This window comes from Tyto alba, unplaced genomic scaffold (genome assembly GCF_018691265.1).
Source record: "Tyto alba isolate M040663 unplaced genomic scaffold, T.alba_DEE_v4.0 Super-Scaffold_46, whole genome shotgun sequence".
Taxonomy (NCBI): Eukaryota; Metazoa; Chordata; class Aves; order Strigiformes; family Tytonidae; genus Tyto; species Tyto alba.
This window is the reverse complement of record NW_024881322.1, coordinates 5,239,035-5,262,481: the sequence shown is the minus strand read 5'-3', so window position 1 is coordinate 5,262,481 and position 23,447 is coordinate 5,239,035. Positions and strand designations below refer to the sequence as shown.

Sequence of the window (23,447 nt, the reverse complement as noted above, 5' to 3'; positions counted from 1 at the left end):
TTATGAATATGTAAAATTTCACAAAATAATTAAAAATCACTAACTCATACTTTCAGTCATCTCATGCATGTTTTAAAATTTAGAATTGTGATCTTAGTAGTCTAAATTTGTTTGTTCACAGTACTTGAACCCTTAATCTCCTTAAGAGTTTTAAATCCTCAACACTACATTGCTTTAAGGTGATCTGCAAAGGTAAAATACAGGATCCTCATAATGTAATGTTCATTGAATGCTCTCCTAGGCTGACTTGCTCTCATTTCCTTGGCTCTTCAGAGTATTAAGCGTGTACTTGTAAAGTTGTTGACATTTGAGTTCTTTCTTTTGATCTTTAATGATACAGAAAAAAGGGCCTGATCTGTCTTATATACAGTTTTTAGTGCTGATTTCTTTGGCTGTTAACTTCCTGCCTTCCCACAGAAAGCAGCACATCATTCGGATCACCACTATGTCACTGTCATTGCTGTGTGCACAAGACAGACTTGCCACCAAGTTTAAGATCAAGATCAGTTATAGGATAGATATTCAGAAGAGTTTAGGTGGTAAGGTTGAAGTTTGGGGAAGAGGAATAAGCCAACGGCAGACACTCCTTTGTTAGTCTTGTGTAGGTGATCATTCCTTGATAGGCAAATAGCTGAGGTTTTCTGTAGAACCAAATGTTCTTTCTACAGGATATTACTTTTAAGCACTCTTTCATCTTAAAAGGCATGCAAAGGTTCACCCGTGGTTTTTTTGTTTTGTTTTGTTTTGTTTTTTTAATATTTGTGTTTCAAAGAGTGCATCATTAGCAGAGGCTGGTACTGGAATAAGTTCTGCTTGTGATATTTTGGACATAGGATATATGTCCTCCAATTGCAGATGAAGGGATAGCTCACAACCTCAAATATTACAGATTCCAGTGGATTCTGCAAAATGTAGGCATATTTTTAGTACTTAAAGCTTCCCTTATTTGTTTGTCAGGACTGAGAAAAATGAAAATATGCACTCTTTGTAAGCACTATTCTATTAATAGTTGTCAAGAAAGACCTTCACCTTCTTCCTTCACCTTCCATATTTTATCTGTCCATTGTTTTATGCTGCTCACTGGATATCCAATGCTACAATATCTCAGCATTGTACAAGTTTTACATGTTGAAAACATCCAGAATTATTGATCATTTTTTCAAAAATATTGTCCTGTATCTTTTAGGAAAGTTTGCACAAAGTCCAGTGATGCCAGGATCCTTTTGTGACTTTTAGATGTGTGCTTCCCCTTGATGTTCTGGAGAGAGAGAGAAATATCTGTGCAAGTCTGCAACAGAGCCCTGCAATAGCTATCCCACAGGAGCACGCAGTGAATAGTCTGTTTATGCCAACACAACGTTGTGCTGAAGGACAGCCTCAGGATAGCAGTGTGTTTGCTCCTTTTTTCACCCATCCCTCTGCTCATACCATCTTTTGCTTAACGTATGTCTACCAAAACCAGCATAAATACAAAGGGCCAAAGTTTGTCAGGAGTTTCATCCCAACTTTTTCACCAAAACCTTCTGCTTGGTTCGGCTGAAACTGTTTCAGTCTATGACAGTTTTGCCAGATCATTCATCAACATTTTTTTTTGCTACTCAAGATAGAGTTTCATAGATAATTTTTTTTCTCATCCTTTAAATTTTAAAACTGGGAATTGAAAGCCCATTGCTTTGGTGGTTTTTGGTTTTGTTTTTTTTTTAATTGGTTTGGCTCAAACAGGGCAAGTCTGTATAATATATTTCACAACCTTCAGTAAAGATAGCAATTCATGTAGTTCTGATCCTGTGCAAAGAGCCTGGATAGCAGTGATCTCAGGCTGACATTCCTGGGGGACAGGCAGTATGCAGTCAGCATCTTTACTGTTCAGGCGCTTGATTCAAGCCCCCTCACAGTTTGTAGAAGAGCATATTTTGGAGGAATACATTTGTTGTAGACAAGATCTGCACTTCCCAACTGTCATATATGAAAAGGGACCACCGATTCATCACTTTAATATTCACCTGGTATACTTTGTAAATGAAGTATCTTGAATATGTTCTGGGAATCTTAAAATACCTTGTAAATTTGGAATAGTACTTGAGAATTTACATTGCCATTGGCTTTGTGATAAAATACTGTTTTCATCTACAGGAGAGAGTGTTATTAAAATTAATGCTACAGCACTGCAAGGAGCAACTGCATGTTCCGTTTACTGTCATTTCTTACAATGGAGAAACATAACTATACTTGAGCATGAATACTTTTATTCAATGAACATGAACAGACTGGTATTTTGAAATTAATTGTGCTTGGAGTTTATAAAAACATCTTATTACATGACTTCTTTTATATCCTACTTTGATTTCTTAAAGGCTGAACAAGCTGCCTAAAGCTTCTCTCCTTGAGAATCGATTTTTTATGTGGCATTGCCATGCTAGTAATAATTCTTTAGTGCCTTTTCCTGTTCCAGACCTGTGTTGTTTTGTCTATAAAAAAGAGATAGTAGTATCTGGAAATAAAAAACTATCAGATTATTTTCTCTCCTTCCTCTCTGCCCCAATTCAAAAAAAAAAAAAAAAAAAAAAAGTTCTCAAATAAAGTGGTCGCTAGCTTTCTACTTTATTTTTAGCTTATGACCCATCTCCAGTGTATTGCAATTAATGAAAAGTTGTTCTTGTTGAACCATGCTTTACTTACACATCTTAGAGAGGGGTATTTGTTTCAGAAGTCAGGAGAATTTCTGGTTATGTCTCAGTTGTGGTTTTTTTTCACAAAAAAATGTAGAAAGTCCTGTTACTCTAAACACAACAGTCAAGAAGCAGGCAGTTTCTTTGCTCATTCTTTCAGGTTCTTTTCTGCTGAGCCAGAATTATTTTCCTGCTTTGTTTTTGGCTTTCCAGTGCTTTTTAGCCCAGCTTCTCCTCTGCTATACCTGTTTACCTCAGAGACGTTTCGGTGACACTCCTTTTTTCAAGGTTTTTTTTGGAGAGGTCATGTGAATCTCCTTTTCATTTGGAATCTCTATTTCTTCTTAGTGATTTCCAAAAAGACGCTTAATTGTTTCATACATTTCTTAGTTGTTGAGAGTGGTTATTACATCTCAGTTATTGAGAGACAGGTGGATCCTAGTCTGTCAAAAAGTATTTGATTTTAATATCTATATCTCACCTTGTTTCCCACATTACCTCGAATTTTTTATCAAACCTACTTTAAAGCAAATATAGGTCTAAGCATCACTTCTTTGTTGTTTTGTTGTGGGTTTCTTTCTCTTCACTGATAACTGAAGGACAATCACGTATACAAAAAGGCTAATACCTTGTAATATTTAGGAGCGGTACCTTAACTTTTTTCTAGCCACTTCTGTTTCTGTTCTGACATCATGGTTAGCCAACACAATATCAGCACTTCTAAAGCATATTTTTTATACAGATTTTATTAATGTTACATTTACTTCCAAAGCCCCCTCAGAAGTCCTTAAATATTTTATTATATTCACTATATTAGTAGCATAAATAAAGCATATCAGTGAAGTGTCTTAAACTGTAGAAAAGCTTTCTGAGTTGGGATGAGATTGCAGGTGTTCCTCAGGCTTGGGTCTGTACTGAATCATTTGATAATAGACCTCCCTACATTGTAGGAGTCGTCCCCCAGAAAAAAAAAAAAAAAAAAAAAAAAAAAAAAGTAATTACACAGCCTTCTGCTAATATTTTAGATTTAAATACCCAGATGATTACAAAAATATAGAATAGTTCAGCCTGGAAGGGACCTTAACATTTTGAATTAAAATAACCTTGTTAACAGTATTTCTCTTAGATGAATATGTAGAACTAGAGAATAAATACTAAAGTTGTTTTTATCTCCAAGCCCTGTCCCTAAACTGGAAGTAAACGGAAACCATGTGACCTAAGTCTGATTCAAGTGTTTTTAACTGAAATACACTGGAGATTTTTGGCTAGGATTTTTAAAAGCTACGAATTATTTTTGTGCACCTAACCTGAGGCAGTCTAGGAAGATTTGAATTTTCAAAGGCATACATTCTCAGCACTTTCTGAAAAATCTCTTGAAGGGTCTTAAGCTGGAGGAATCAAAATCACAAGACTCCGATGAAAAATGTTGGTTTGTGAAGTTATTTCTCTGTGTCATCTATATCTTGTCTAGATATACATCTAGGTCCCCTCTATACTAAACTGCCTGTTAAATTGACTAATTTGGTAAATTTTACATAAAAAGGGCAGGAATTATTGTTCCTGGTAGTTAATCGTCGTGTTTGATGAATTCCTATGGTATTTTTCAGTACTTCTGAAAGACAGGACACAGTGAGAGCACATCACTAAAAGACATTTCTGCTAACTGCATTTGATTTTGTATCTTCGCCTAGTATGCTGTGGTAATAAATAGTCATTTTTATGTAAGTGAATGAAATATTAGAGTCATAACCACTGAAAGGAGCTATTCTTTTTCTTTCCTGCTTTCTTGTGTATTCATTAAGTACATTTCTTTATTCACAGTTTCAATGTGTGGAACTAATCTATTTTTCCTTAACACATTTACTTAATAGATTTAATATTCGGTATTTATTGAGAGCATTTCCTTCAAGGATTTTTAAATACTTTACAATTAATTATTTTATATACTTGTAATGTGAACTTGGTTAATAACAATACAATCACCCTGGAGAGAACTGGAGAAAGTAAAGCCTAGACCTTGCCAATACTTCAGATAATACTGCCAAGCATCATTGTTCAAAATAATGAATCAGATTTCAGCAAGTTACACAACTGAAATAAAAGCGTAACATTTTTAAATACTATCGCTTACCTTCTGTTCAGGCTTTCAAACTTTTTTATATGTACAAAGACTCACTTTTTTTTTATATGTAATCTGAGATATCGTCACAGGACTCCAGAAGGTCAATCTTGAAAATGTTACGATACCTGCGACAAGTCACAACACGCTTCTGATTTAATGCAGGGACATCATCATGTAGGCAGCACAGCCAAGAAATTCTGCATCTTAAGTCCATTTTTGATCTAGTGCTAGTGGATGGGAAGAGTGATAATGTATATGTAAATAATTTGATTGAGATCACATCAGTGTTAAAACCAGGGTGCACTGCCACTTGTTCTTGACACTCAGCAGTGGTGTAAGATGGCTGCTAAGCATCAATAGAAGTTTTCCATAGATGAGTGCTCACAAAGAGGTTGATTTAACTGCATCTGAAAATTCATGGAAATGCACCTATTTTGACAAAAATGTTCCTTGAGAAATATTTTAATCTGGATGGGAAATTCTGGTTAGAATGACAGAGAGACAAAAAGAGAGCAAGCAATTAGCACTGCAAGAGCCCATGGCCCAGAACAGCTGGCAGAGATGTGGAAAAGCCATTTGAATACAAGTCATTCACACATTGGCTAATTGCAAGCTGATTTTACCAGTCTTTTCTACTGAAACAGATCCACATTGTATAATTGAACTGGGGGGGAGTGAACAAGAGAAAGACTGATTCTGTGATCCAATATTTAAATGCTCTGCTTTGATGTGGGAAACTCAGGTTCAAAACCTTGCCTTAATAAATATTTAAAGATTTATGCAAATTGAAGCAGCTCCACCAGAGAAGAGTAAGAAAGAGGCACAGAGCAGAAGCCTAGAATAGCTCCTATCTGAGAGGATAAAGCCTGTTGTCAAAAAGCGGGAAAAATGGGAGAGCAGGAAGTCAAAGCAAAAAGTGCCCTACCCACAGGGTAGAAATACTATTTTCTGTTCCCTCCCCCAGTCCCTATGATAAATGTGAACAGTTTGGGGTTTGTCCTGATACAGAAAGAAGGAGGCTTCTGCAATCCTGAAAGTCCTGTAGGAAGAGGAAAACATTTTCCCCATGCTCTCATTAGGAAGAGGTTTATTTACAGATGTTATCAAGGACAGGTGTATCAGGCAGGATCTTAGAGATATGCAGGGCTGCCAGGCTGTTGACTAAGGAAAGGAATTAGAATATAGCATGAGGAGTCAACAATGCTTAATAAAAGCAGTTCCCTTTAAAAGGGAATTTAAAAGCAATGGCTTCTTCTTTGAGACCTCTTCATTAGCATATCCAAAAATCCCCACTTAGCCAGCTTGATTATCATTAACTCCTTTCAATAGACGAGTGGAGAAAATGAACAGAAGTTAACTCCTGGCCCCAAATTATTCTCAGAGTTCCAGACACTGCATCTTGTCCTTAGGTACCTACAGGTCATTTCAGAATATGAAGCGTTTTGTACTTACATTTTCCAACTGAATGCAGCAGTAAGATGGTGTGAATTTAATTATGTGTAACAAGATGACATCTTTCTGTGAATTTCATAGTTTATTTCAGCTCATACATGCATGCTGGAATACTGAAATGAAATTATGACTTCAAAATGGGCAATCCACTTCCAGTCCAAGATCCGATTTTGGTGATTTGAAACTCCATTAAGGACCATGCCAGCGCTTTATACGCTACTGGAATTAAGCCTAAAACTGTTCTGTGGGCAGTCCGAAAGCAAAGTGTATGGCAAACATTGAAGAAATTTCTATCCTACATGATGTTAGCTTGTCTGGAATACAGATTTCTCTGAGTCTTGAGTACTCTAAGGCCCATTCATATAAAAGGTTATTTACCTATTTCTCTTTATATTTCCTGAGAGATCCTACCCAGGATTTCATCTTTCCACTTGTGAGTCCCACTGACTACTCAGACTCACCTTAATATCCTAACTGTTCACTGATTGACTGCTGAGTAAGAATATTTTTTCCACATCCAAAGGAGGTCTCCCCGAGGCAGTTTATGTAGCTCTGGAGTAATTGATCAAACTGGTAGGTGGGGACTAGCTTACAGGGAGATCGACAGCTATTACTGACTTACAAAACTCCTCCCAACGATACTGCAGAAACCTGAAAGACAATGAAACTAATTGCTGCCGTGCTGGTGCACACCGAGTGGAAGTGAATGCTTTTGTGTGCTGTACACCTTGTATGCTGGTCTCCTCTTTTGAGTGCTCCACAGAAGTCTCCTGGGAATCAATGTTTCTGTACATAGCAGCGTCATCACAAATCGGAAATATTTCTGTGTATTCACATGAAAGGTGGAGAAAAGTCTGTGCTGATTGCAGAGCTTCTACATTGGGTGATTTGGATTTAGGAGCAGGTCTGATATATTTTTTCACATACATCATAGCAGAAAATAAGGTAAGAGTCCCCCTCTTTTTCCAAGCAGCACTGCAGAGCCAGCATCCTGTTCCTGCCAACTCCACCACAAACTTCTTGTTACCTGTACGTAGGATAGGGTCAGCTTTTGGGAGGATGGTAGTTGTGTACAAGATGGGTTCCTGGTAGACTGCTTGCTACTTTTGTAAAACATTAATATAATATTTCTGCGACTTTATCAGTACTTTGTAAGCAATGTTGTCACTTCAGTAACATTCCTGAAAATACCACAGCTTGATTTTTCCATTGTTATATCTGCTCTTCATTTCACCACAATGCATAGCAGAATTAACTGCACTGTGGCATCTGCTTTACTCCTGACCAACTGTTTTAAAGATAGAAATCTCACACTAGTATGCTTGCAGATTTTTTTTTACCTCAGGTGTTTCTTCTGAGGACCCCATCCAAAGGCCATTGAAGGTCAATGGGACATTCTCAGCTGGTGTAAATGATAAAGTTCCATTTCCTTCAGTTTATGTTGATAGTTTGCATCAGATGATACCTCCTAATCTTTGCCACAGAGAGAATTGTTTTTCCTATATATGACTAGTATTAGATTGCATACTTTATATTCATAGAGTACTTCACTAAGTAGGTTAGACTCCTCAGTGCTGCCTACTTGTCTCAGGAATAATGTTGTTTCATTTCATAATGACATAATGGTGCCACCTGCAGTCCAGAGCCTTATACAAGTGGTTTCAGATAATGTGGTTCACAATAATAAAAACATTGAACACAGTAACGGGAAGGATAACAATAATCAGTCATTTGCAGAAGTCACTGCATTTTAAGAAGAGCTGCTTCATTTCTGTTACTGTAATAAGACCTTAAATTTCTCACTATGTTCCTTCAAATTGAAGTCAATGAAACCAAAATCTATGCACTGGTGACTTGTCAGGGGCATCCAATAAAGCTCAGTAACATTATTCTCTGTAGCTCTTTATGATACCAAGTGTGCTGGAACCTGCTGAAACACTTCATTGCAATTGTCAGTTCATGTGCACACATCGCAAATAAGGAAAGCTTGTACCCTGTAAGCTGTGTTTGAACCTGAGAGATATTTTTCTTTTTATTAGCAGGGTAAAATCAGAATGACTAACTGATTAATATTGTTCTTTTGTGTCTTTTTCATCTGTCTGGGGGTTTTCTTTTCTATATTTTTAAAAGGGAAACCTGTCTCCTAGTGCCAAAGGATGCCCAACTACTGAGTATTCTGCTATGAATTCTTTATTGTTATTACTTTTAATATGCGGATTTTGACATGTTTTTGGGTGCTTTTTCTTCCATCTCCTTTTCACAGTTGTTAGAGTACATTTGTGCTTTATGTAAATGTATGAAAATATATCTCTAAAAAGTGTTGACCTGTACAGAGCTAATGTGCAAACATTCCACATGCTTTGGGAAACTGGGAGAAGGAACATGATGAAATAGAGGAGATATCCAAAAATCCTGTTAGTTCCAGCTGCACTTGTTTAATAGGATGAACTTGGTGTTTATGACTTGGATTTTTTCCAATTACTTTTCTTTGTGGGTAGTCTTCAGAGAATATCTCCTGACCAGTTAGAATAATCACTTTATTCTGCATGAATATTCTTCCCTGTGTAGGGTCTCTTTTTTACTGAAATGTGAGTGTTGTTTAATACCTCGCCTGTCGATACACAGTATAAGCTTTCCTTGTTTGTGAAGTATCCTTACTTCCTTTAATCATTGTGAGATAAATCACCCACATTAGGAGGAAATAGGGGTTATAATTACATTGAATTAAATGTTTGATTCTTCTTCTTCTTCTATTGGTAATTATTTTAATGATAGCTTCGTAATTCACCTAGCAGAGTAATGAAAGAATGTCCACACCTACATCATTTTCCTGAATGCAAAGGAAATTGCACATTAATCTGACGAAATGTTGACATTAGGGAATGAATTATCAGTTCAGTTTTAACCAGGCCTCTTTTTATTCACCTCCAGTTATTTGTGGCATAATTTTGGTCATTTATGCAATCTAAGTACTTGATTGCATATTCAGAGAAGGTACTTAGGTATCTGAGCACAGTAACTTCATACCTTTTATTTGGACTACAAGCATAGACCTCAGCTATTGAAAGTCTGGTTTTAGAATACTAGCTACACTCTTTACTGAAGTTCTAATTTTTCCAAAATGCTGCATTTCTTACCATTCTCAAAACACCTGAGCCCTCTGCTAAACCCAACATTAACAGGCTTTTCTGCTTTTTTCCAAAACTGTTTGCTAGTTTTATATGCTATAAAATACTCCAGCATGGTAAGCATACTATTTTTCTCCCATTCTACTTTGCAGTATTTTTCAGCCTGGGGTGTTAGTGCGTAGTTTTAACTTGAGAGCAGGCACACTGAAATGTATGAAGTTTATTTTTACAGAACGTTCACAGGCAATCAGCTATTTTCCTTCATTTAATCTTGTCGCTCCTGCACAGCCTGGGAACTGATTTGAAGTGCAGAGAAGGAAACAGAAAACGGGCAGATATGTACAAATGTTTTCATTTTATTTTTCTATGCTGTTATGCCATGGACATGTAAATCTTTTAAGTTTCTCTTCACAACTTAGTCATCTTTAGTAACAAAAAGGGAATAGACCCAGATTGGATTTTCTTCAGGTGATGAGAGAAGATGGTGGAACAATAAACAGTGAAGATCTCAGCTCTTAGCTGCTTTCAACACAGTAATTGCAAAGTCCTGCACGTGAGCAAGGCTTCATCTGCTGCTGCTAGGCAGCCATCTCTGGGGGTGAACTGTGGCAACTCCTCCAGAGCACGCAGAAATGCTCTGCGACAGTTCAGGGCAGGAAGCAGCAAATAACACTGTTCCAGTCTAAACTGCAGGGGTTGTTGAGATGGTAGAAATTTAATTGCTTCTGCTGGAATCAGGCCAGTAAACAGGGTCAGCTCTCTTGTCCTTTGAAGAAGTATTTTGGCACATCTCAAATGCAGCAGCAGCACCTGGAGTTGCAGCAGGAATTTTTTGCAGCAAGCTTCAATCCCATCCTGAATCTGGAGAGTCGTCCCTGTACTGAAAAACCCACCCTGTAACCCTGTTACCTAAGTGTCCATTCAAATAACATCAGTGCCAGCTACAGTCCAGCTCAGGGTGTCTGTCATCATTAGTATCTTTTGCCAAAATTTTGGCTCTTTGGGATAGGGTAAAGGTGTATCTGTGCCATCTCATTCACATGCCACTGATGTTAGCCATGTGTTGGTTTCTTCATTTGGCGTTAATCTTTATTTGCTTATTTTGAAGGAGCAAAGGTGATTGGATACAGGATTATTTTCAAAACTGCTAAGTATCTGTTAGAAATGCAATAGCTCAGTGGAAACAAAGAAATCCCAAAGATAATCTTGATACTAACCAACAGTACCTTTCATTGTCACTGGAAAAGATTCCAGGAAACAGAATTTGAATGGGTATTTCCTTCCTGAAAAATCTTACTCTTGGACTTCTCACCACTGATTCTTGACACTTTGGGCTCTTAACTTTGCTGCACTGTGAACATGTTAGAATTTTGTTGAGGTCGTTTAGTATCACTCTTTGAACCTTCATTTAGTCACAACAAATTGCTCACAAGGGAGAAACAGGATAAGCACAGAAACTCTTCAAAATAAATATATCATTTCACAAAAATCATCATCTGTTTGTAGATGGTTCAGAAGAGGGAAGGAGACAAAATTAATCAAATAAATTAGTTTGTACATGCTTTGCTTTGCATATTTGGCAAAAAAATGTCACAATAGTGATTTAAGGCAACTAGTTTCTAGAGCATTCTGTGCAGCAGAGTATTTGTCTCTCAGAAATATTGTTACACTCACAGAAAGCTGTCAGATTCCTTCTTTTAATTCCAGTATATGTATCTGAGTTTCCTTGAGTCAATGTTTACACAACATCATGTTTTCTTGCTCAAGAAGCAAGATTAATATATTATTTTAATTGTTGATTTGGACTGCATATATATTATATATGTGATGCTATATATACTATATTTTATACATGTATTCTATATTTATTACATTAATAAGAATTATAATATGCTACATTATACTATATATGTATATTCAGTGTATATACAATATATGTATATACAGTGTCTCATCTTCTCCATAGGGGAAGAATCTGGCCTCACTAGATGCTGTAGCAAAGCACTCGATTACCTCACCAGGCTTAGGCTTTCATCTGGTTTCTAGATCATTTCACCCATGTGGAAACCTCAGTGGTTCTATTTTCCGCAGCAGTTTTTCTGCCACAGTTTTTCTCCCTTTCTTCCACGTCCCTATCTTTACAAAATGTTCTTTCAGAAGAGTCTGATGTGTTCAACCCATCCATATATGCTGATACCTTCAGGTTTGCCAGTCACCTAGGGTAACTGTGGTGCGGGGCACCTTGGGTTCCCAGTCTGTTCCTTCCTGATTTTCAAGAGATGTTGGAATCCAGCCTGATTGGCAAATGCAAGAGCTCCCTATTCATGTGCCAGTTTTCCCGGTGAGCTAACCCTCAAGTTTCCACCCCACCATACAGCATATTTGCTTATACAAAGTGTCACATCCATTGTTATGGAAAGAGATAAACCCAGGAAATATAGAGCAGTTACTGAGAACTCATAATTATGGAGAACATTTATTAAACACTTGAATGGATACATGGGGAATACAAATAGGAAAGGAATTATGTATAGATCTAGACAGGCAGTTAATGTAATCTGTTAAAGTCTTATTTCTACTCGGTACAAGAACAAAAAACAGAAACTAGGTTACTGTACATGTACAAAAAAAAAAAACAAACAGATATCTGAGCAATTGCATAAGAATTATGGTATATGTGAACAGCATTACTGTTTCACTGTTTTATCTTGTTTGTAAGCTTCCAAGAAGCAGGAAAATATCAGCTATTTAGCTGATGCAAAACCTTTTTTGAAAGATCCAGACACCATGTCATGATCTTAATTTAACTCTTACTGGAAATCTTCGACGACTCATTGCCGCAGGAGCTTGTGGCAGTGCAGGGTTTAGATTCCTCTCAGAGATGCTTTCAGCATCCATACAGGAGATAAATTCAACGCTAAATACAACATAGGAGATAAAACAAGACTCTGGCCAGAAAACTAACTAAAAAGCAGTGTTGAAAAAGACTGGAGGTTTTAAGTACATAATCTGTGCACTAATCAAGAGGAGATATATGGATCAAGCAACAGTGTGTCTACGTGAAGGCACTAACTGAAGCTCAGAACAAAAAACAACAGAAATTAGACCATTTACACCTAGTAGTAACTGCTGTAACAAGAGCAAAATATTCGGTGGAAGTTTCACAAGAATTGATTTTAAAAATCCAATATCTAAATATGTGATAAGGAACTGTGACCTTTATTCTCAGACCTTTACCCTAAAATTAAGCTTAGATTTAACTTTTATCCTTGACCTCTTATGTTACTTCAGCCAGTTCAGTTACAGTGGCCTATACACTATCTCTACATAATCTAGAAATCTAAATGTTTCATCTCTTCATTTTCCATAGAAAACATGGTTTAGAATATTCTTTTAATAAACATTTAGAATTTCTTCACATTTATTAATTGATTTTTTGTCCACTTTATACTAAAAACTTATGTTTGAAACCTCTACCAGTCTTAGATTTATAAATTACCCGTAACTGGGAAGATCCACCCACACTGATGTTTGTGCTGTGGTATCATCCACTGAATAGAGTGACCGGTTCAGGGCCATTAAACCCAATGCTGTTTTGTCAGGTCATTCTTTTGGAATGATATCCAAGAGACATGTAATTAACTCCTCCACTGATTGACAACAGAAAGAGCAGTGTAATCAGTCACTTTGTATAAACACTCATCATTATTGCAAGTGGTGTTTGGGAACAGATTCACGCAGCTCTGGTGGGAAAGAGCATGTTGTACTCTTTCTGCCAAGTACCATCATCTTCCTTTCCTGCTCGAGATATAAAGCAATGATTGATTTTTATCTGCTGGATTTCAGAGTGCAAGATAAAGCTAACTTGAGCTTTTTTTAGGAATTGAGAGTAAATAGTGGGAATTGGATAGAGTCTTGTTCTGTCTGAGAGCTTTTTGATACGCACTCGTGAATTATGATAAATTTCACTGCTGTGCCTGCAGCTTCTCCAATAGGTACATCAGAGAGGCCTGCCAATGAGCAATGCCTTTTTTTGGTATGCAGGGAATTGTTAGTTAGTGAGATGAGCAGAAATCTCAAATACATGTAACACGAGGAGGCTTTAATGGGTCAGTATACTAATTTATCACCTCTCACTAAAGTTTTGGAAGACAGATTCTTTTGCATAGGGACAGAACAGACTGAACTAAAAGGAGGAATACTCATGGAGAAAACTAACTGAGGCGTATTGATAATCTCACAACAAGAACCTTAGGATAGTGTTTGCAGAACTTCTTGCTGTTACTATGTTTTGCTGTTGGTTTTGTGTTTACCATATTGTATGTGAAAAAAGTTGCACATTATATTATGGACTATTAGGCCAAAGACATAGGCTTAAAAAACTGGAATATCATGATGGAAAGTCACCATTTTATATTTGTTTTAAAAATACTCCAGCCTCCTTTCTCATTTGTCAGACAACTAAGTGTTCATGATCACAAGCAGGATACTGAAAAATTGTCCCATTTCTGTGTTGCATATTCAATTGCTAGGGATGTTTTGAATGAGGAAGTACAAAAAAAAATAGAATTTGTAATTAACATGGAGTTCTTTGCTTTTAACATAAAGAAGGTGCAGTTTTAATAAATTTATAGGCATGCATTACAACGGCAAAGATCTTTATTTTAGGCCAGTGCACAAATGAAAGTGTGCATTCATGTCCATGCTGAACTGGATCGTTAACTGAACAGTTTCTTGTATATATACAGACGATTTTGTTGCATAAACCTAACTGTGACTGCAAAGTAGAAGCTTATTTATGTGTCACCATCAAAACCTACAGAGTCATTGAAAATCCAGTTATAAGTTGTCCCTCAATTGATGTAATTTATTATAGCATATTTCTCTGTTTCAGAGGAATAACTCTGGGGTTCATTTCTCAGCACCAAACAGGGTGAAAGATCTGTTTGAGGCCCCTAGGAGCCCTTGTAATACAAATAAGGGTAATCAACAATCTATGGTTTTAAGTAATTGGTTTTGAAATGACCCTGATGGTTCTTACGTGCTGTGAGCTGTCAAGAAAAGGCAACATCCAACTGTGAGGCTTCCCATCATTGCTGAGCCACCGCTGATGTACTCAAATCTCCAGTGGTGTTGTAGAGACACTGGCTTGGTGATGACAGTTCTGTAAACAGTCCCTGTTTTCATGTGGCAAGAAGTGAAATAGGCTCAGGCTGGTGTCCTATGACAGCCATCAATAAAATATGACTGACTCACTCTGATCTTGAATTGGAGGACCTGCTATTTTTTGTAGAAAAGTAAGAATTCTCCTTCCCTTCATTGTTCTCTCCCAAGAAGATTATTTTAAACCCAAACTTCCCATGTGTTTAGATCCACAGGAAGATTCTTTTTCTTTGAGTTTTTACGGTGTCTTGGGTGCTATACTTACTGCAGCATGTCGAAGGGAATACTGAATCACTTACCATTAACCAAGAGGAAGTTATCAATGAGTGTCTGTCTCAAGTCTCCTTCAATAGGCAAAGAATCTGAATCTAATACAACCCTGTCAACTTTTAACATACCAATTACCACCATCTATGTACAGGAGGCACAAAGGTATTGATGAAATCTTGGCACTTGTTGAAATAAATAGTAAAAAGTCTTGTTGCCTGTAGTGGAGCCAGTATTTCACCTAATGCTTATGGAGCAAACTCAGCTGTGCTGATGGACTGATGAGTACCAGTCCATTCAAATTCAGCAGAACAGAAGATGTGGTTTTCAAAAAGAATGAGGCTCTGTAGTCAAGAAGAAAACTTTGAAATTTGCTTCTAGGTTGGCTTCACAGAAGCTGCACGTAGCCCAACAGTGTAGGGTATGAGCGCTTTTTCCCCCATTAGTCCAGGTTTTTTTGAGTAGTTTAGTTTGATAAATTGAGTTTATCTTTCTGAGAGAGAAAAGTTCAAATATTTCATCTACAATGCTCTGAAGAAGGCTTTACTTCAGCAAGTGAGAGGCTTGCAAGAAACACTGGTTCATTTCAACTGGTTCACTCTATTCTCACTGGAGCCCAACTTCAGAGAAAATCTGAAAAGAGCCATAAAAAGTTTATTTTAAATTTTTTGGAGAAGCGCAACTGGTGAAAAGAGAAAACTGTGATGACCAGCTTGAATGAAAAAAAAAGCAGAGTGAAGAATTTCATATACAGCAGGAAAGACCAAATTTCTGTACAGTTATTTGCCAGCACGTAACCCAGCATTGTGATGTATATAATGTAGAATTTGGCCTTGGAACATCATGACTACAGAAAGAGGATAACTTGAAGTGTTTTAGCTTTTGTACTGAAAGTTTTGTATAGCTTTTCTCATACCCAAGTGGGGAGAATGGGTAGGTGGTGGATAAAGGCCTTCCTATAAAAAGACTTTCTTTGAAGTATTCCAAGTGGGGTAGGTATACTTCAGGGAGGTACAGTAGGAGGTTTACTTTGTTATCAACTAATAATAACCCTGATGAGAGAGAAACAGTTCCAGAAAAATCACTTTGATGATCAAGTAAATTTTTTTCTGAGATTTTTTTTTTCGCTTTCTCTGTTTGGCTTTTCAAGTCTTTTTTGTCATTGTTGTTGTCACTGATTCTAGAAAATGAAACAAAGAAGAGTTTCTGTTTGTAGCGTTTTGCCACCTGATACCACCTGCAGCTCAGAGTGATTCTAGAAGTAGAGCAGGTCACTGACATTTGCCTCAAGACGTAATTTCTTTGAGAGTTAATAAGTATAACATATAAACTCTACCTAAAAAATCTTGTAGTGCTATTTTAGTCTAGACTTGAATGATAATAACTTTATAACTGACTGGGCTATAATTTATTACATTCAATTCTGTAAACGAGCATTCTCCTTCTTGCCTAGCTACAAGATACCTTGTTTCACAGAAATGCAAGGAAGAGCTGACCAAGACGGGTTTTGTGCAGAATTTGAACCACTCCTGTTCTGTACTGTTCCCCTAACACGTAGCTAGAGACTACAGGCAATCACTGAACAAATTCTCTTCCTTGAAAGGTATCCCTTCCACTCCATATTGTCAGGGGATAGATACTGAAGTAACAACACACAGAGAAATCTCCTTTTTAATGCAGTATATGAACTAGATCTCACCTGCATCAGGGCCAGATCAGAGTAGGGAGCCTCCTATTCAAGGGACTACTCTGGCTTCTCGAGTCTGCTGCCTTTGTGGCTGGTTTGCTCTTCTGCTAGCATAGAGCAGCTGAGCAGTGAGCCAAGGATTTGGTCTTCTCTCCCACCCAAGATGGTATCTTTTGGTCACAGATTAGTAAAGTGTTTTAAGCTAAATTAGCTCTTAATGTTGTCAGGGGGGACGTCCAACACTGTACCTCTCCATCTAGGGGGCAAGGTAGTACCAGCACAAGCCATACTAACATTTCATAATTGGACTTTGAGCATAGACAGAGCTGGAGAAACTCAGGCTGGCAAGATTGGGAATTTTCTAGTTTTTGCTGTCTTTGTGCGTGCTATAATCTGCAGTGTCTGGCCAGCTGAGAGAAACTTAAATGGATTATTTTCAAGAAGTACATTTTCATGGTCTGGCTGTCAGATGCCTCCAGATAGGATTTAGTCATGAGACTCACTGGCAGTCTTACAAGAACTAACCTTCGCAGCATGTTTGGGGCTGGTTCATAAGTTGCAAGGTTGAATTACAAGTCAGTCCGTTACCCCTGCCCAAAGGTGCTGTATATAGTAGTTCTCTCATTGTGACAACCTAATTGGGACAAATCGCTTGAAGCATTTTCCCTGAAGGTGTATAGAGAAAATAATCTCAGCACCTACAGACATCCACACACAAAAGCATACTTACAGCAGTCAGTCTTTTCTTTTACTTAGTTCTCCTTGTGGTTAGAGCTAGATATGATGGTGACTCTCCTATTGAGACTTGGAACACCACTTTCTTGTCTCAAGTCAGATCATGGAAATGAAACTTTAAAAGTAATGCTTGAGTTTGGATCGTGTGATCTGGATCCAAGGTAGGGATTCTTTTTTTTCTCTTGAATTATTAAACAGGAACACTGTTTCATTCTGTGGGAGACACTGGATAAAGAAATCAGTTTATTTCTTATCTAAGCATCATCACATCACAGAACATCAGTATCGGCTGGAGCTGGAGGATGGTCCAGATAATGTTTTGGTGAAATATAATTAAAATCAGAAATTATGCAAATGAGGTGGTTTTGCTCATGCAGAGGTAGCAAGATTCATCTAGCTGTCATATCCTGGGAAACATTAGGAAATTTGGGCAGAGAAGCTTGTGCTGTTGTAGCTCCTGTGCTAATGCAATTTTCCTTGCATAGTGCTCAGAAGTTCCCTTTGTAGTGAGAGTATTGTCAAAATCTACACTTTGTGAAAAAGATGAACAGAAATAAAACTAGGGGAAATTTCCATCTGCATCCACCTGAGATATCTTTTTCTTTTTAAAATGAGCCTTTCTCCCTTCTTTCTCCAGTGAAAAGTTAAATTTCCATCTGAAAGGAAATCTTTCATTTTGTGACATTTGCAAGAAAAGATGAAGAAATGAAGATGTTGATCCTCTGCTGTACTCTTAACTGAGTCTACTGGTTAGCTCTATCAGGCATAGCACATTTCCTTGAGAGGGCTGGAAGCGGTGTTCCCTCTCCCTGCAGTCAGCAGGTGTTTTGGGGAGGGAGGAAGGACCGTGCAGGGGTGGAAGATGCTCTCCATCATTCCAGTCAGCTCTATTCCATCACCATGCAGCATTAGACAGTTTTTATTCCCTGCAGCTGAGCTTGTAACCAATAGGTAGGAGACTGAATTCTTTCACCACTTATCTGAACACTGATTTACCAGCATTTAAAATTAAGTGTATGGAAAGCCTCCTTAAATTAATGAGACTTTTAACAGACTGTAGGTGTACTGTTAATCATCTGCTTAAGATTCCTGTAAGAGTACAGACCCAAAGAACACATTAAGGTTTGCCTAAAGATAAAGGATGATTCATGGAGGATTTGATTTGAAAAGCAATAGGGCCCTCCTTAAAAAAACAAAAAAACAAAACAAAACAAAAAACAAACAAACAAAAAACCCTTTAAAGTATTTCATTGGGAAATAATCCTTTAATTATCACCTCTGGTCTTTACCCGATTCTGGGTTATTTGCAAATGTCCTTCCATGCTTATTTTATCTGTCTGAGTCGGTTTTTATAAAAAATTCTGGACTCCAGTATTTATATGTTTCAGAAGTACTTTTCACATACAGTTGAAATGCAGAATCATTGCTGTGAACAACGTGTGTTTCCAAGAGTAGCAATTAATTTCTATGGCCAGATGTGAAACTGAAAAAAAAAAAAGAAGTCATAATGGATGTACTTGCAGGAAGCCCCTTTCTCCCTTAGCTCTAATTGTGCAAATGGCACTGAGATAATACTGTAATTGTTTGTCTTTTCCATGAAGCCAACATGAAGATTAAAGTACCATCTGGCTTTCTGAAAGCTAAAGTTAGAAAACATCTAGCTTTAAAGAAAAAGCAATTGGATCCCTGTTGGGTGGACATTTAAAACATAATTTAACTTTGTTCATCTCCAGTTAAAATTCTAACCACAAATCATCACTCAGAGCTTCTCCCTCTTCATAAGAGTTAGCATCCTAAGCAAAGTACCTTTTCCTAGAGGTCTCTGATAACCTTAGGTCTGTTCTTGTATTTGTGCTCCAATAGAGTTTAAAAACAGAACCAGAAAAGTAAATCTGGTTGCAAAATGTCACAATAAGTGTTGGTTTTTTATTTCGCGAAATAATATTTTTTCAAAAACATTTTTTGAAAAGTTGCTAGCATTACTAAAACTATATCTTTTGCACATTTATATTAGTTTTGCTATAACATTTTGACAAATCTTTTTACTTAGTGTTACTTTTAGGATCTTAAATCATTTTCACAATCATTACAGAAAAAAAAATCAGTTTAAGTCATGCATCACCTGTGAAATCCATTATTTCATTAAATATTTAGAATGTAATTTCAATAAAAATTGACTAATTTATATTAAAAAGAAATTTTGCAGAAAACCAAAATGAAGTTGTATCAAGCTCTATGAAGCAAAAATGCTTTCAGATTTTTTTTGTAAATGAAATTATTTTTCCTTGGGTTTTTTTGTTGCAAGCTCATCTAAAAATTGTAGTTGATAATAAGCATAAAGTGATTACCAGTGAAAATTTCATCATAAAGAATTCCACAGGGCTGTTAGTAATTAAAATACTGTATCTAGTTTTGTTCCAGGTAACACTGCCACTATTAGAACCAGAAACCCACTCTCATTTGATTATTATTGTGTAAAATTTAGCCTATAAACAAACACACAGAGGAAGTCCTCACCCTTTCCCTCTACCCTCCACACACCTCCCCAGTGTCAAAGATGCTAAAAAGGATCTCCAAGTCTTAGAGCAAAATATATTAATTTTTGATCTGCGGATCTTCCTTTTGTCTGGTATTCCTACATAAAAAAAAGTAAGCAAAATTGCTGGTGGTAGGATGAAAGAGTAACAGAAGGCTCAAGAACCAGGTCTTTGCCTGACCATTGGACTGTTTCAGCTGTTTAACAGCTGTAGCAATAAGAGATATGCTCGTACTCTTTCCCTGTGGGCAATCCTTCGTACCTCTACTGCACGTCTTCTATATGGATCAGAGAAATTCCCCTTGCACCAAACCAAATCTCTTCCTGAGGCTAAGTGGAACAGCGTTGAAAGTGCAAAAGAAAGCTAGAGTCATTATAAAAAAAAAAAAAACAAACCAAACCAAAACAAAACAAAACAAAACAAAACAAACAAAAAAAAAAATAAAAAATAAAAAAAACCAAACAAACAAAAAAAAAAACTAAATGATAACAGGGGTGGTGGTATACTGCCTGGAGGAGTCCTGGGTATGAATTTAGTAAAATCACCACCTGTGCTGCTGCTACAAGGTAAATAAGGTGTCTGGGCACTTAACAGCATAATAGATTCAAGTAACTGGCTTAGATTTTAGATATCTAATATCTTCCTACCTATTCTTCGAGTCAATAGACTTCACATGGACAAACATTTGTGTGGAAGAGGCTATTAATTTCTATCTGTTTCAATAAAATGCTGTTCTGGAAATATTTAACACTCAAGATCCAGCTGAGATCCAGGGCTTTCAGTTCCCTTCTGTGTGAACTCAAAATGCCCCTTTGGACCAAGCAAACTTCAAATGGCTTGAGGACTCTCCGAGGAGCAAACCTTGCTCTTCCTCTTGTGTTGTCTGACCACCAGTGCTAGGTTAAAAGCACTGAGTCTTGTTGAGACAAAGTGGCCTGAAAAAACTCACTGTTGTTAAACCTGGTATCCCACTATTGCTGCCCCACCACTCCCAGTTGTTTCATTCCTGCCTTTCTCATCAGGGAGCTTCTCTACTACTTCCACCAGTTCAGTCCTCACCCCACACCCATGCACAGACCTAGAAGATTTTGGCCCTCAGGAGGGAGTCAAAGTTGCCCTCAATGCCATCTGATAGCCAAATGTCAGTTCACTGCTCGTGTTGACAGTGCAGGTGGTTTTGAGGCATTTCTGCTTTAAAAAAATTAGAAGAAGAGGTATTTTGTAGCAGCACATTTTCAGTAAAGGCCTCCTGATTCTGTCAATGTATGTGAGCTTTATCTAGAGATACCATGAGGCTGAATTTGGGATTTTGTTCTTTAAAATTGTGAGTCCCTTTGTTGTCTTTGGGCCAGTTGTAAAATTAATAGTTAGCAAAGCATGTAGTTATCGCTATGTGCTTCAGTCTTGGCTAGCTGAATTGTATTTAGAAATGTCTGTAAAATAAAATTCCTACAGCCTAAACTCATTGAGATATAAATTTTTATGCATGAATTTAGGAATGACTACCAACGAGGTTTGGTTTGAATAGTCACTGTTGAGCAACACTGGAAAACATCTAAGCTAAGGGCACCAAACACTGACATGTATAAATTCAAAGCCGTTTCAGAAAATTACCTCTGTAACTATTGTCTCACCTTCACTGACTGTAAGAATGAAAATGGTAATGTTTGCCCACAGCAATTAGTGGTTTGAATATTAATTTATATTTGTAAAGCACTTCAGTGAGGTAAGTTACACTTAATTCAGGACAGCATTTGACCATGAACAAACATGCAGATACCCGTGATCCTGTATTTTTACACCTACTAAAAAGATGGAGTTAAGGAAGCCTTTCTTTCTAAAATACATGAACTTGCTTTCATCAGCCAACTCCATAACACACAGCGGTCAGTAGCAAGCTGCGCTGAGATTCCACTTGTCCTTTCATTTTGATCTAGACAAGAATATGTTTTTAATATATCTTGTCATTTCCTTCTAGATAAAACATTCCACCCAATGTATACCATAATTTCTCCTGTAGTATTTTTCAATAAAACCTGTTTTCTATCTGAAAAAAAAAAATATGCTCTTTTGTTCTTTTCCCCTTTGCTTCCCCAGTGCATAGTTTGGGACTGGGATTCCAACGGAAAACATGACTTCATCGGAGAATTTAGCTCGACTTTCAAGGAAATGCGAGGAGCTATGGAAGGAAGACAGGTAAGTGGAAACCACCCAAGCAATCTCAATATGTAAGCTTTGTAGAACAGTGTTCTTCAGACAATCCTGTAATAAAGCAAGTGGCATTGCCTCTCAGAAGTTAGTTGCTGTGTCGCTCTCTCCCATAGGTTTTACTGTTATCTGGACATGATAATCTGAAAATGCATGAAGCAGCCTTTCCTGTACTTCCGTGCCTTCAGTACTTAGGGTCTTTTTCCAGTTCGTATTCTACAGTCATTTCTTTCTGTGAAGATTTATTTCCTCTGTGCCTCAGCACATGGTTTCTATGAAGTGCTGTGCTGTTATGGCAAAGCAGATACACAGTCTGGGTACTCAAAGAATTTCCCTACTGGCCTAAAGGCCTTTATTGGGTGAGGGTCATTCTCTGTCTTTCTCCATTTCATTCTCCAGCTCTAACTTGAACCCATCACGATGAAATTAATCAGTTCCCTAAATATATTTTGAATGACAGTCTTATGGGAAAATGAAATTTTTAGCTTATTAATAATTTCACTTCTTTGTGTCAGCCCAATCTTTTAAAATTGAAGCTGATGGTAATTTTTGACTATGATAAATGATTTGGCATATCTAATTCCAGAAAATGTCATTTTCTATTATTACTTACTCCTGAAGTTGTTAGTTTTGATAAATTATCTGAGGGGAATTAAAAATGTTGACTTTCTAATCTGCTGATAATTTGTATTCACTGCTTCATGGTGATCTCAAAACCAAACACAAATGCCTAATAAGCTTTATTTGGTCTTTATATTAAGGTTCTGTTTATAATGTGTTAATAGAAAGCTAACAGAGCACAGAGGTGTTTAGTAATGGTAAGCAGTCAGGCCATTCCATAGGCCAATAAGTTTTTCTGATTCTTCTAGATATTTTCATTTGATGTTCTTGGAACAACATAGAGTTTAGCAAATGTTCCTCACGTGTGTAAAATACTCTTGATCTACATCAATCATATATTATTAACCCATTAGAAATAAATTCTGAACAGAACCTGAGTGTAAATGGAACCCTGTTTTGTTCTCTCAAATTAAGTCAGAGGATCAAATCCTAAACCAAAATGAATTTGAGTGGAAATAAAACCTACCTAAAGAGGTAACAGATTCCACAGTGAATAACATTAAGGTGGCCAATGATGTGACAACACTTCAATTTTGTATACAAATACCTATGGCTGGGAAAGGAACCGTTTGAGAGTGATAAAGGATGTGTATTTCCAACGTAAGTGTCTTCAAAGGAGCATCAGTCCTTCTCAAAAAGACAGCTTGTTGGCCAAGACAAGCAACTTGCAGTCCAGAGTGCAAGGAATGGCTCTGAAGGGTAAACTATATATTCTTTATTACGGTGGAGAAACAGTGTGCTCTTGTTATCCTCAGCTAGCGAAAAGGATAGTTACTCTTTCAGAGGCATAAGAGGTTAGCACATTTATCATTCTTGTTCTAGGCTGACAGTGCAGTATCAGAGTGCCTGTTTTAATGC

The 23,447-nt window shown here is 37.1% G+C and overlaps 1 protein-coding gene across 3 annotated transcripts in view; it reads left to right on the top strand.

Moving 5' to 3' along the window:
• The window catches only part of CPNE4 (copine 4), a 243,764-nt gene that overhangs the window by 163,635 nt on the left and 56,682 nt on the right, over positions 1–23,447 (top strand). For all 3 annotated transcript variants that reach the window (XM_032991217.2, XM_032991218.2, XM_032991216.2), the window contains exon 8: positions 21,858–21,956. In XM_032991217.2, the coding sequence (XP_032847108.1) occupies positions 21,858–21,956 (99 nt within the window). The remainder of the gene's footprint in view (positions 1–21,857; positions 21,957–23,447) is intronic.